Source organism: Crocodylus porosus, unplaced genomic scaffold (genome assembly GCF_001723895.1).
Source record: "Crocodylus porosus isolate Cpor-Errol unplaced genomic scaffold, CroPor_comp1, whole genome shotgun sequence".
NCBI classification, from domain to species: Eukaryota; Metazoa; Chordata; order Crocodylia; family Crocodylidae; genus Crocodylus; species Crocodylus porosus.
Window position 1 is genome coordinate 3,514,268 of NW_017728910.1, and position 15,242 is coordinate 3,529,509.

The following is a 15,242-nucleotide window of genomic DNA, read 5'->3' on the forward strand; positions in this document are numbered from 1 at the left end:
AAGAGAAGGCTGAGGGGGGATCTTGTGGCCTTTTATAAACTAGTCAGAGGGGACCAGCAGGCATTGGGGGAGTCCCTGTTCCCCCAAGCACCGCCAGGAGTAACCAGGAATAACGGTCACAAGCTGGCAGAGGGTAGGTTTAGGTTAGATATCAGGAAGCGCTACTTCACGGTCAGGGCGGCTAGGATCCCAGTACTCTTTCCTGCCATGGCTGGGGGTCGGACTAGATGATCTGCTCAGGTCCCTTCCGACCCTAGAAACTATGAAACTATGCTTAAAGTCAATGGAACATCAGCTCATTCTGGAAGTTTCTGTTTGCATGAAGAAAACAAGTACAATTCAGTCATTTTCCTGCACTAGGACAAAAATACAAAAAATGCAGGTTTTAAAAATCAAGTCAAACAAATATATGCAAATATGTCAGTGTGGTTAAACATACCTAAGAGCCAAATATGCTAATAAATGTGCTGTTATTCACATAAGTATCATTTTCTAATATGGATGGAATATATTTCTTGGTGTAATCTCAGTAAGTTGAAAACTATTATGGTTTTTTTCAAGCTCCTTTTCTTTTGGTTGCTGTTCATATTCATTTTGTGTCCAAGTCAGCAGTACATTATCTTGTTGTAAAATAATGAATGCATACAGGGTAGTTTCTTTGTGGAGTAGCCTATCCTAAAAGAGCAGATGAAGGATAATGCACTCCTTTCAGCAGTTTAAAGGGAGAGAGAGAATCCCATCAAATAAAGTGGCATTTTTAATGAAAATTATTACACTATTATAATGTGAAAAGACAAAATTTAAGATTCATCTCTGTAGTACAATGAAGATACTAGTTCACATGCTGTGAAAATGAAGTAGGATGTTAAGAAAAGACCCAATTCCACAATTCTTGCTCTAGTGAATAATCTCTGTTCATACAAATAGTAATGACAAAAGTCAGTGGGCCTGTGTGTGTGAGTGAGAATTATGCATGTAAGGACAAAGCTATCTTGTGAGAAGTACATCAGTGTTGTAATCACAAAGAGACATTTTGTTTGATCTTAAAAAAGCAGGATTATGAGAAGGAAACATAATATTTAAACACTCACCTTGATAACATTATAGTGCTAACCTAAAACCTATAAAGATAAAAGAATTTAGAAGTAGCATTTAATCATTAATTTACAGGAAATCATTACTATTTTAAAATTATGTGAATTTTTTTATTTAGCTTACATCAAGATTACAGTACAGGCTTTAGTATCTTAGGTATATTTATTTTATAAAGAAATATTATATTACTTTGTGATAGGGCATACGGGACCTGATTCTTAACTCCTGTATGCCAGGTTTACTTTAGTTGTAGTCCTATTTATTTAGAATTACTTCCAACTTACAATGGTGTCACTAGAAGTATCTGGCCCATGAATACTCTGTTTTCTAGATTGGCCTGAGTCTGTTTCACAGCTTCTGCTATTATGTGCTTTGTATTATTCAGTATTCAAAGTCACATCAGTCCTGTATGCTCTCAGGTGCTAGACACAGTTTATTTTTTCCTGATGATTTTTTTTCTGTTCCTGCCTCTGGGATTCCTGTACGCAGATGGAGCTCTTCTCTTTGAAGTCACCTTCAAAAGGTCACTTTGACAACCATCTCTCTGTCCTCAAATGTCAAGCTGTTGTTGACATATATAAAGGTCATCCAGAGAAAAAAATCAGGAAAGGGATAAAAATATTTTCACTACTTATTGTGAAAGCATTTTTAAAAATGCTACGTGAGAACAGTTTACAGCACATATTAATACTGGAAGCAGGAGAGAATGAGTCAAGTTCTCTAATGCAATGTGCCAGTAGCTCATGTCTGTTGAATAATTAAGACTGGGGTTTCATACTGTTTAAAATGTTTAATTGTATCAACCATTTTAAAGCAAGCCATAAAATAATTAGGCATTTAGTACATTAGCAAATTTACAGACATAATTAAAGAAAATGTATTTTTTATTATACACCAGCAAAACAGTACTTTACAATTAGGTCAAGTTGAGGGTGACATTTATGTTACACTTTAATTCATCTAAATTTTAACCTTGCCTAAACATGCCCACCAGAATTCTACACACCATCGATTCATATTCTAAACACAATTCCAGTCCCTTTTTGTGAGACAAGCAAGCAAACCAATAATGAATAAAACAACTCCTCAGTGTTGGAATACTACTTTCTGATTCTCTGGAATAAAAACATTGCCCCTTCAGCCCAGGCCACCTAGAGGCATGTTGCCTCAATGTGAATGTTGCCTAGGATAGTGGTAACTTATCAAACAAATAAAAATACTGACCTATGTCCATGTAATCAGCAAGTCACAGCTCAATTACCAAAGTCTTGGGTGTTGAACCATTTGGCCCATAGACAACACATTGCTGCTCCAGGGAAAGCACTTGCTTTTGTTTACCTGGGAGTTTTCCTGTACTGTGAAACACAATGAGAAAGGCTACTACTTCACTGTTTTCTAAGCAAACCATTCTAGGTTTAAAGACCGCTACATTTCCTTGTGGAGCCCCCAGACTTGCAATAGCAAGATAAATACAAACCTGGCAACTGAAATAAAACTGAGAAGCATTTATGATATCAGTATGCGGCCCTACTCATCTCCTGTAGAAAGCAAAGGGAAGAATAATTCCAAAGGTAGCAGAGTGTCTGTTTTATGCTTAAAACCAGAAGAAGAAAATTGAATATTTTTTATGAAATAGATGGCTGAGTTTCTTTACAATATAGTTTCTAGTTAAGTCTGAAATGTATGAGCATCTAGAGTGTTTCTAGAACCCACAGAACGTTACAATGGGTCTGAAAATCACTGTTAGTTTTTCTATAATATAACAATATATGAAGAGCACAACTCCAAGCATGGAGTGATCCATCTTCATTTCAGCAATATTGAGTCTTGGGAATTATCTGCACCAAAGTGTTACAATCAAGTAAGTCCTGATTTACGATGCTTTAAAAGAGAGGGGAACCAGGTAATTTGCATTCACCCCTCCATCTTGCAGGTTAACTGAAAAAAGTGGGCTTGTGATTTCTGCTGCATACCTAAAATAAAGTTTCTGCTTATTTCCTTCTCCTCCTATGTTTGATCAGAAAATCAGACCTTCTTTTAATTTCTCTTTGGAAAACTATATGATTATAGATACAGAAGAGTGTAATCCATCCTATGTATAGCATGCGAATGAAACCTAACTAATTGACAGGGAATTGGATTTTTATTCAAACTGTTTTAAACATTTTGAACCATTAGACCTTTAGACCTTTACCCCTATTTAACTCAAATGTCTGACTGACACATGCTTGGAAGAAGAGCTCCACAGATAAAAGATTATAAACAATATTCAGAACTACTGCAGCTGTGACTCAAGGTTGTGTCGTGGACCTTATGAGTCCCCAGTAGCCGCTACTAAAGAGAAGTGTAAAATACCTTCAGTTCCTATACTAGTACTTGTATAAGGCTGAGTCGGGCCTTGATAACCTTTGAAGATCCAGACAATTCCATTTTAAGTAAATTAGAATTGGTGTTTTGGCTCTTTTCAAAATTTCCAATGTGACCATTGTACAGATCAAGTATGGATACATTGCATAAGGTCAGAACATTTCTTTGTTTGTGAGGGAGTAGGATGGGGGCTCCTTAGATTCTCTGGGATAAATAAATAAACCAAATAATTGTCACACTTGTAAAAAGCCATATTAAACCACTGGAACATTGGTGAAATGCAAGTTATCTACTTACATGTGCATGCTTATATTTCAGCTAGCCAGATTCTAAGCTGGTATGACGGTCAGTTACTTAGGCACAATGTATGATTTGTGTACAAAGAAGTGAAAATTTAAAGCACTTAGGACACCTATACATGAGCGTGGAGGCTCCTCTGACATGCTGGAATTCCAGCGATTAATTGAGCCTCCTGTGTTTCATGCATCAGTGTCCCCACGCTTCCAGATGGCAGCGGGTGTGCTTTATCTAAAGCTCATCTAGTGAGCTTTAGTTCAAGCACCCCCGCCACTATTTTTAAAAACAGGTACACCAATTCATGAGACGCAGCAGCACTTTAATTACAGCAGCTCTTAGAGCCCTTCTAATTAAAGTGCCATGCCCTTCCTCACCCCCCCCCAGCCCCAGAGTATATGCAAAAGTGCCCTTAGACTTTTTAAAATCCTGTATGTAGCCAAATACATAGATTGGCCTCTGGTTTTTGCTACATTTTTCTAGTAAATATTTCAGGTATGGCATAGCAGAAGTGCAACCAAAGGACAAAAAATGTAAAGACTTGTTACTTAGATGGGAATGATTTAATCATTCATTGTTGTAGGGTTCCATACTTAGTGCCTAGTGCCAACAAGTAAACAAAGTGCTTTGTACACATCTATATAGAAAAGGTCTTAAAAATTACAGTAACTTAAAAAAATAACCTGTTATCAGTGTTGAAATTCTCTAGTAAATGCTATAAAAGCACTTAAGTATTTACTGTTTTTCCATCTATACATCGTTAAAACATTTACTGATGATATGAGCAAACAAAATTAAGTTACGTGTTACAGGAAAGAAAACAGTTATTGTTGTGTTTGATAGAATAAGTTGATTCAGAGAAGCAGCATCAGTTTTGCCAGATTAATGCCTCCTAGTTGTTGTTGCTATCTTCTTCCCTTTTTCTATACGCTTTATTCAACATTTGTATTTCTTCCTGATAACCATCGCTTTCCATATGCTGCTTTTTACTGTTTTGCCTGTGAGCTTCAACAGTGTCTGGAATTGATATGTTAATATCACTGTCAGGATTGTTTGAAGGTATAAAGAGTGAGTAGGAGGCTGTTTCCCCTAAATCACAAGAAACAAACCTATTTTCCTTCCGTGAATAGCGCAAGGATGGAGACCTGACTTGAGCAGAGGACTGGCTGATGTTACTGATAATAGACACAGTATCCATGGCTTCTTCATTGTCACAAATTTCAAGAACCTCTAAATGAATTTTGACACTTGTGTCAGCAAATGTAGTAGGAGAATCCTCAGGGTTTGGCTCATGACCAACGCTCTTTGATCGATACACTTCAATTTTCTTTGATGTGGGTGTTATTTTTTGCCCTTCAGTGCTTACCTCGTATGTAGATAAAGAGAGAGTTTTTCCTGTGGGGGCCTGAAGAGATACAGTTCCTTGAAATGCACATAAAGGAATAGCTAAGGCCCCACCTGAACGCTGAAAAGAAATAAAATTACCATTATTTACTGTTCATTTGTGAAGCCTGAATCCATTATAAATAAGCAAATTAAGCATAGCTTTTTAGATTGCCTTCATTACAGTTCGCTCTCCACAGGATCACTTTAGAAGCCTGGCATTTAAATCAATATGATTTTTTTTAAGGAAAAAATGGTTAAAATAGGTGTTTTACAGATAGCAAGTCTCTATGACACATTTTAGTACAAAAAGCAAGATCACACTCAGAGTCATTATAATTCAGTTATATGCATGATAACAAAGAGATTTGACTATAATATTTGAACAGGATTTGCAGACCATGATGATTTGTAAATGTCATAGAACCCAAATCCTCACCTCCAAAGACAGTAGAGATAGGGCTGCACTGCAGACAGAATCATCCCATAGAGCAGGGGTCAACAGTGTTTTTGGGCAGAGTGCCAAAAAATGGTCACAACTTTGACTTGCAAGATGTTGGCATGCCTGGGGCAGGAGAGCTGTGCGGGGCCTGATCCTTGTTACGGCAGTGCAGCCCTGGCCACTTCCCCACTGTCTACCCCAAGGCGTGCATTCCACGCCAAATATCCTGCATGCCACACACTGGCACACATGGCGAGGGTTGCCTACCCCTGCTGAAGAGCTACCTAAATTAGCCTTAAACAAGTTAATATGGGTGCATGTACAGGTCACCCTACGGCAACGTAACAATATGCTACATTGCCATACAACATGCTATGACAACAGAGTGATCACATGTGTCTACACACAACCACCAGCTAAGTTGCCATAGTAGTGTGCTCCCCATGTATAGCATGCTGCTATAGCGACATAGAGGCGAAATCTACCCTTGCGCCATGCACACGGTGCAATCACCACCCATATTGCACTGTCCTTTAATACTTCCAAACAGAAGTGCTAAAGCACGGCACCATAGCAACGGCACCGTATGGCAATGTGTAGACGTGCCCTATGAGTACCAGAAGGAGTCTAGCTGGTCAGCAGTGTGCTAGTGAGCAGCAGTGTGCATTGCACCCTGAGTGTGCTACCATCACCTCTACAGCCAACGACTCCTGTAACAATTCATAAGTGACCCTGCTTCCCTTCATATTTTCCCTGTGGCTGTAACATCAGAGATGCTGAGGGCTCAGTAAGCAGCCCACCAACCCACATTTCCGAACTCTGTTCCAGTGCAGTAGCCTGCACCTTTCTGGCATTTCTGAGGAAGAGGATCAGGGAAGGAAAAGAAGACTCAAGCAAAATGGAGCTGGAAACAAAGAAAAGAAAAAAGGATAAGGGAAAATATAAGAGCAGTGAGAAAATGAGAGAAAGAAGAGAGACAGCCAATTTGTCAGCTTATGAAAGGAGACTAGGCACAGTACTCCTCACCCGCTAGGGAGCTAAGGGAGGGCTAAAATAAGGGAAGGAAACAACTGGTCAGAGAACAGCAGGATTTGCCTTCTAATTTGTGACAGTGTTGTGGCAAACTGACATTTTAGCTGACAGACATGAACACTGGATAAACCTGACACAGCAGAGAGCTCAGAATAGTACCTTGGTCCTTGATTACAAAAACCACTGGCTTTTACCTTCGGTACTTACCTGCTACATTTGTGGATGATCCCAAATCCCCTTTGTGTGTTAATCATAAAATGGGAACGTGTCTCACCCACCCAGTTTGTGATTTGAAAAAAAAGGGTGGGGAGGGAAGAGAGTTAAGACAAATTTTAGCTCAAATAACGAGGCAGGGATGCACTCTGGGATTACGCAGGAACTGAAAGGGTGCCTCCTTTCATGCAAAAAAACAAGGAAAGAACTTATAACAATACCATCTTTCCCACTGAAAACAACTGGCAAAATGCTCTTTTGAGGATTAGGAAGGTCAGTTACTTACGTACTATTAAAGAAAAGATCTTCTGATGAAACCTTGAAGACTGAGCCCCGAATTTTACAGGACTGCCATGCTGTTAACTAAGTGCTGCAAGACCTCACCACAGATACAAAGAGACCGTCTCACGAAAAGAAAATTGGGTCCCATTGTACAAGAGATGGTTATTAGACTCAGGCCTATTCTGGTGCTTGGACAAAGCACCTGGTCTGAAAAATATTCACTGTTGGAGCTTGCCTTGCTAAGAAAGGAGTAAAAATCATAATAGTCTTAATAGATTTGTCAGGGGAAAATGGATGTCAAAAGCAAGCCATCAATGTACACTAAATATCATGAACAGCTTATTTTTCTGTGGTTTCATTCTTCTTTGGATCACTAGATCCAGTAATAATTAATATAACATTAACTTTCCAGCACCCTGCCCTCTGGGAGTGGAATACAGAACCTTGTGTTGGGCACCTGGGCTCCCTATGCAGACCACACGGCAGAACGGGAGCCAAAACTGCCAGCCCGTTGAATGGAGACTCTCATAGATCTGGCCATAATGAGGAAACACTGTCAACAGAAGAATGCCTGATAGCCCACCCTTCCCTTGGCATTAGGCAACATTGTCCACTTGCAATCCACAGTAAGTCTGCACTTGAAGATAGTCACAACTTGTTATTCAAAAAAAGTGTTCAGTTTTAACCAAAAGTATCTTGAGCAGAGAAGAAAGTGGCAGTAATGTCACCCCCCGCCTACTCTGTGACATAGTTTAGTGACTACAGCACCCACCCCCCCAGTAGTTGGAGATCTTCCCATGGAAGCAGGAAACTTGTGTTACGTTCCCTTTACAGCTCAAGGAGGTTAAAACCTAGGTCCTCTGACTTCTTACTGCCCTAGCCACTAGGCTGTCAGTTAGTAGGCAGGTCAGCCATGTGGGTTCCCATCTCTGCTCAAAGACGCTTTGTAAAATTTGGATTAAACAGTCATTGGATAAAAGACATGAACTGGGAACCAAGACTCCCACTTCCCAGGTGACTGTCCTAACCACTCTTCCTGCTTGTGTTGTCTCTCTCTAGCCCAATTAATATTGAGTTCTTTGCTGCACAATGGTACAATTTCTATAAAAGGGATAAAGGTTGCAGGACCTCACCCAGAATAGTCTATGCTCTGATTGTCTGGTCACTCTCCTGGGCACTGCAAGTTTGAACATCAAGATAAGGGAATTAAACCAGGTCTCCCTTTTCCCAGCCAATTGTTTTGACTAATATAATAATGACATACTGACATCACTTTCTCTTTGGGTCATGTTATAAAAGACAGGAGCCACGACTGTATTTTGGGCAGTTAAACCTGACCCTGTTGGTTTGGGTTTGAGAACAATGATCAGGTTGAGTTCCTTAGGGGACCTACGTAGGAAAACTTGACAGATATATATGAAGCTGGACATGTTCCAGACTTCTTCAGAAGCAGAACTGCACATATGCAGGAGCCTGGGGAACATTAAAGTCAAATGGCAGGGGGTGAGGGGGAAGGGGAGGAGAGTGCTCAGCAAATTTAGGTGCCTCCAGAGATAGGCAGCAAGTGACTGGAAGTTTTTTTGAAATTACAGTTTTGGACTTAGGCACCTAAAATACATTTATATCTTGCTTTGGATCAGTAATCCCCAACCTTTTTCTCAGCATGACCCCATTTAAACACTGGATATTTTTTGCAACACCAAAATGATGCAGACAAGATCAATCCCTGGGCAGCACAGCTCTGGGGGGTGTGGGAGAGGAGGGCAGGCAGCACTGCTTGCTGCAGGCTTGGGGTTCCCCATCATGCTGCCTCCCCCTTGGGGGCCTTCGCAGCCCAGCAGGTGGGACCCAGTGTAGGAGGGCAGAGACGGGTGGGGAGGCTCAGTGTTACTGCCAGGAGCCCTATGCTGACTGTATTGCCATGATGAGGTGCTCCCTGCCTGTCTGGCAGCTGCAGCAGCAGCAGGAGCACCGGTGTACAATTGTGCCTCCTGCACACAAATCTGAAGGACGCAAGCCCCCCCATGCCTTCCTTCCCAGTAGCGTATGCAGCAGCCTCTCCCTGCAGCCCTGGAACTCTGCCAGTCTGCAAAGGGAACCTGTCCCTCTATTTAATGTTATTTCATCATAATTAGTCAACACTGCCGAGTGTCTTTGTGACCCCATTTTTTATTGTTGTGACCCCAAATGGGGCCATGACCTCAAGGTTAGGGGTCTGGCCCTTGGTTCTGTAGATAGGTGCCTGAGAGGTAATATTTATCTGTTGTGTAAAACTGAATTCTCATTGAACAAAGAGAAAGAATGTCCTGAACTACAGTACAGGTTGTGGAAGAAACAATGAAGTTGTTCACAAATTTGTTTCTAAGTAACTGATAAAAGATGTGAGGCTTAATTTTCAACCCCAGCTCTAGATGTGTTGTGCAGGCCCTAAGTTGGTTATACTGGAAATTTCCATTATAAGAGTCAGTTATACCATCTGCATCTCTGCAGTAGTTCCTCTGGTTCATAGCAAAGGTTATATAGAAAGACATCTGAAGTGCAGGAAAACAAAAGTTGCATAAGGACTAATTATTTGAGCACCTATTGAATGCAAGGCTAGATTCTACCTTGAGATATTCTCCATCTTCTAGATACTACAGATTTGTAAAACTGGATATCTCTGAGTAATTACTTGTACCATACATCTCACTGCTCTTTCTAGATAGTCTGACTTTTTTTTTTTATTAAGAAAACAACCTCCATTTTAGCGGCGAAACATACATACCAAGTTTATATTTTTTTTCCTACATTTGGTGGGCAGTATAATTTCTCCAGTAGGAAAAACTGAAATAATATACCTTATCTATGTGCATCTTCAGTGATCTGAGCCTATTTACTAGCAAGCTGATGCAGTCAGGTAACAAGACAAAGTGACAACTGATATAATGTAATATAGTGATGTTTTAGGGACACTAAATAATAATCTGAATGGGACTGTTTTGTCATGGCCAATGAAAAAATGTAAAGCCTAAACTAATAGTTACTCATAACAAAAAATAGTACTGACATAACAAAAAATCTACTACCTATGCACCTCATTAAACAAATACTAATTAAACAAATTCACTGGCCACCAATGTAAAATACTACAACATAAAAAACCCAAAATGAAATCAAATACTAAGTATAGCTAACAAGCCCTATATAATATTTTGATGTTTGCTAACTAAATCCCAGACTGTTCTAAGCTGTTTAAATAAATCCAGCTCCTGGAATACCACAATGAGGTAAAGGGAGCATAGATTTAAGTCTCTACTCTTAAATGTTCATGCTGGCTGACCACAATGATGCAGTGCAGCTGTGTTCTACACCAGGGAAGCTTACAGGTGGCATCTATGAGTTGAGTACCGTACAGTAATCCTTAAAAGTGACAAATGCCATGAAGAACTCCAAAGTCCGCAGGGTTGCAGTCAGAGATGATGACAGGCCCTCCGTGCAGCCAGCCTTCTTTAAATGCTTCTGAATCAAATACCTGAAAGGATAAAGCACCTGAGCCAGCTCCAGGGCAGCAGCCCTCCCAGCAGTGCAAAGAAGGTCTGGCACCTCAATCATGTAGACTCATTAATAACTGATGCTCTGAACAATATAAGCCAGAGGTTAAAGACTCTCCGGGATTCCCATCTTTTATCTTGGCTGGTTCGCTTGTTTGGCAAATCTCATGCATAAGTAGAATAGCTGAATTAAGAAATGGAACTCATGTATTAGATTTACTCTAAAATGAACGGGCTTGGAACAGCTTTATTTCTTCTGAAAGAAAGAGAAGGACATATTCAGGTCTCTTTTGCACCTGGTTAAATCAGGATAAACCCATAAAAGTCAGTAGAGTTAGTCTAAATGGCAACTAGAGTAAATGGGAGAATACCTGTATATTTTCTGTTCAGCTCAATTATCTTAAAAATACATGGTATAGTTTCTCTACAAAGCATTAACAATAATGCATGCCTTGTTATTCTTTTTTGGCTGTATGGTGGCGGGTTTCACCTATTTTGTTCTTGTAAAGATACCCATTATGTCAGCTTTACTATCTAAAGGAGGGCTGTGAAAGGTTTGGCCCATGGGCCAGCCCTGGCCCATAAAGCCCTATGATCCAGCCCAGGTCTCGGACAGTGAGACCCAATCTGGACCAGCCCAGGATCCAGCGCACACGGCTGGTCTGATGGGGCACCCCATGCAGTGTGCGCCTCTTGCTGGCCCTGTGCACCATGTGCACAGTAAGCCTTAGAGTGGGACCAGCCCATGCTGCGTGTGGGGCTTTCCAGCCATACACAGGAGGTTCCTTTTTGCTTAATGGTCAGCCTGCTCTCCTTCACTGCAACCTAACTCAGCTGCTTGTTGCCTTTACCTCCTGCTGCCTAGAGTCCTGCCCCGTAGCTATTTACTGCAGTGCAGCTAGCTCCAAGATAGCAGCTCCCCAGTAGTAGCACCTACCCTTGTTGTTTCTGGTTGGCTTGCTTTCTAGCAGCTGGCCTTTGCCCAGCTGCCAGCCCATACACCAAGCCTGGCATTCTGTAATCTGTCCTTAAAGTAACAGGAGCCTCCTTGTTACAGGCCCCTACCCCATTCTTAGTGTGACACCTTTCCGGTCGCCACAAAGATCTTAGCCAACCAGACAGCTTCCTTGAGGCTTCTGGGATGATGTCTCAATACCCACTTCTTTATTTTCCCCTTCAGGTCCCATGCAAACTGTTCTAAAGCTATTTGTTTTAACATCCTTTCAGAAGTCCTTGCCACTGGGTGGAGCCACTTCAACTTGTAGTCATTTGAGTATGGCATTCTTTATGTGATCATAATGTACATCTTATTTCCTGGACAGAGTCCAATATATTGCTCAGGTATATCCCACCAGCAGTATTCCCAGGCATTGGTGCCCAAGTTTTCTCCATTTGCTGTGCCACTTGAATGTCTCTAGGAATGCAAAAACAACCAAAGCCCTGCTTCTGTTCCCATGCTATGGGTGAATACTTGTGCCACCAGCTTCTTATGTTCTGCTGCCAGTGCCTGGTGGGCTTCCATTCATTGATACTGCAGGTGAATCATCTTCATCTTTGCCTGTTTCTTCTGAGCCTGTTCAAATTGCATTTTGTTCTGCTCACTGGTATTTGCTTGCTGTTGAACCAGAAGATGTATCAACTATTCCATCACCATCCTGGCACCTTAGGGTTTGAGTCACTTCTCAACCAATGTATCAATGTATGTGACCATAACACCTGAGGAAGTGGCCACAGTACTCTTATGGGTTTACTAACCTTGCCTCCCTTTCTGACACCCTGGGGTGCTGGCTCACTGTCTCACCTCTCACATCTTTGTTGGAATGGATTATTAACTTGAGAGGTTGCCTTAATTCACACGAAGGACTTATGGAAGCATTTTGTTCTATGAATCACTTCCCTGGGCTGGCTCTCTCCTCAGTTTATTCAAGTTTGCTGTGCTGCCTTATTCAACGGTTCAGGCTTTTAGGAGGGTGAGAGTCAGAGCCCAACTATCTCAATCCTTGGGCTTCTGGTAACCTGCTGTCACAGCCCCTGGACATCTGATGGTCCTCCATCAAATGCTCTGTTCCTCCCTGGCACTAACTGTGGCCTGTACTCTTCCCCATTGTCACACCCATGCTTCAAGGAATCTTTTCAACAATAACAAACAAATGTGAAACTTCAGTCACTGAATTGCGAAGCAATCCCTTTCAGAATCCATAGGATCATAGGAAAGTAGGTCTGGAAGGGACCTCACATGGTTATCTAGTCCAGCCCCCTGATTGAGTCAGGATCATTGCTAACTAAACCATCCCAGCCAACTGTTTACATAGATACATAGATGCTTGGGTCAGAGGGGACCTCGACAGCTCATCAAGTCCAACCCCCTGCCTAGGCAGGAAAGAGTGCTGGGGTCAGATGACCTCAGCCAGATGCCTAGCCAGCCTTCTCTTAAAGACCCACAAGGTAGCGGAGAGCACCACCTCCTGTGAAAGCCCATTCCAAGTTTTGGCCATCCTTACCGTGAAGAAGTTTTTCCTGATATTTAGCTTAAATCTGTACTCTGTCAGTTTGTGACCAGTGGTCCTTGTTACCCCAAGAGATGCCAATACTGGACCACCCTTATAGTCAGGAAGTTCCTCCTAATCTCCAACCTAAACTTCCCCTACTGCAGCTTGAGGCCACTGTTCCTAGTCCTGTCCCCTATGGCCACAGAGAAAAGCCCATCTCTATATTCTTTATAATATCCTGTACATATTGGAAGACCATTATTCTCATATAGTCCCTTCACTTCAGGACTTGCAAGGTTTCCTTCCCTTCACAATCAGTAGGTTCTTGTCCTCCAGATCCTGTGGAGCTCCTTCTCATGGCTAGCAGGGTTCTGTTTCAAGCCAAGCAGAAAGATGAAACCCCAGAGCCTGGCTTAAGAGTTCCTTTGCCTCTCCCCTTTTTGGTTATCTGACCTGGGGTTCCCTTAACTGGGCACATAGGGTGCCTATAGACATGCTGTGAGGCTGCTCCGACATGCTGTAATTACAACATGTTGGAGCAGACTTGATTTAATTGAGTCTCCATCCAGCCTCCATGTCTGTGTATCAGCATCCCTGTGCTTCAAAATGGCAGCAGGGGCACTTGAACTAAAGCTTGTTCGACCAGCTTTAATTCAAGCACCCCCACTGCCATTTTGAAGTGTGGGGAGGCTGATACATGAGACATTGCAGCACTTTAATTAGAGTGGCTCTAGCAGCCGCTGTAATTAAAGCACCACCCTTCTCCCCCCACACACACACCAGATGAACCTTCACTTCTGAGATGATTCTTCAACAATGGATGACCGTGCTCCACCCAAAGAGGACCCCCACGATGAGACTCTATATGGACTGAGGCACTTCCTTCAAACTACTTCCTCCACCATTGCAGACCATTGTAACGGGTTTGTGTGTATGTATCTCCTTTCTCTCTCAGCGTTGCGAACCCCCTCCCTTCCCTTCCCCCTCTCCCACATCCCCCACCCCCGGGCTTAGCTGACTAACATTGTAGCTCCTGTAACCTAGTTGCATTCCCCTCCTCACCCCCATCCCTCTATTGTTAGTCCCTTGCTTGGGTGATCTGTATTTCTCTACTGGCTTTGTCATCTTTTTTGGATTCCCAATCCTAAAAATTTACTATAAAAGTCAATTTGTTTCTCTCTTGAAAAAAGTCAAAAGCTTCAAACTTTTCACAGATTCTGAAATATTTAAGTTGGGTAAAGTCAAGGTCTTTCAATTGAAACACAACATTTTGATATTCTCTAAACCAATTCATTTCAATTTGCTGATCCCAGTCACCCCCTTTTGTTTCAGGTCAACTTTAATCTGTGTCCAACTGAGCTTCTGTAATGTTTTATGAACATCGCAGAATGGGGTCCAGATCTGGTCCATTTACCAGAAAGACAATTAAAAATATTAAGTTTCAAGATAAAATTAAGGATAAATAGTTGGACTAGCAGTATTCATAATTCATCTGAAATCACGCAGATTCATTTTCTATTGAGCTGTTAGTACTTGTATCAAACAGCAGCTTGTTAATTTTTAAAAATGTTTAAATATTAAATATCTGCCTCCTGCATGCCATGCAAAAACCACTTCATGTAAAATTATTCTAGTATTTACTAAAAATGAAAGGTTTGGGGTCCAAAGCTATGTACGCTCTGTGTGCACTTACTTTAAGGTGAGTTCCTTGCACTCTGAATGTGTACCCAGGTTTGCACCCTTTCCCCCACCCCCTTTACTATTTGTAAAGAGTGTTTATTTCCATTCTGCCTCACCATAGAGTATTTTCACTGTTCAAAGTCTTGTCTGGAATAGCTATAAGCTATTTTGTCTGTTAGAACCTAGGACACAGTTTTCATTAAAGGACTACATGTGCCAGTACATTAATTTTTTTAACAAGCAGAAATAAAACGTTACAATGAAACAAAACACAGATATATTCATACTTCACATACTGGCATTCTGAACATAGGAGTTTCTGCATAACCAATACTACAAATCTTTTTATTATTACATTAAGTCACACACTGTAGCCTATCATGTTTTACAGAGAATAGAAAATAATCCACAATGCATATGTTTGTGTGGCATTTC

The 15,242-nt window shown here is 41.3% G+C and overlaps 1 protein-coding gene across 2 annotated transcripts in view; it reads right to left on the minus strand.

Moving 5' to 3' along the window:
* Window positions 1–4,304: 4,304 nt before the first annotated feature.
* The window catches only part of GPR149 (G protein-coupled receptor 149), a 41,202-nt gene continuing 30,264 nt past the window's right edge, over window positions 4,305–15,242 (minus strand). For both annotated transcript variants that reach the window (XM_019532620.1, XM_019532619.1), the window contains exon 4: window positions 4,305–5,221. In XM_019532620.1, the coding sequence (XP_019388165.1) occupies window positions 4,649–5,221 (573 nt within the window). In that variant the 3' untranslated portion in view covers window positions 4,305–4,648. The remainder of the gene's footprint in view (window positions 5,222–15,242) is intronic.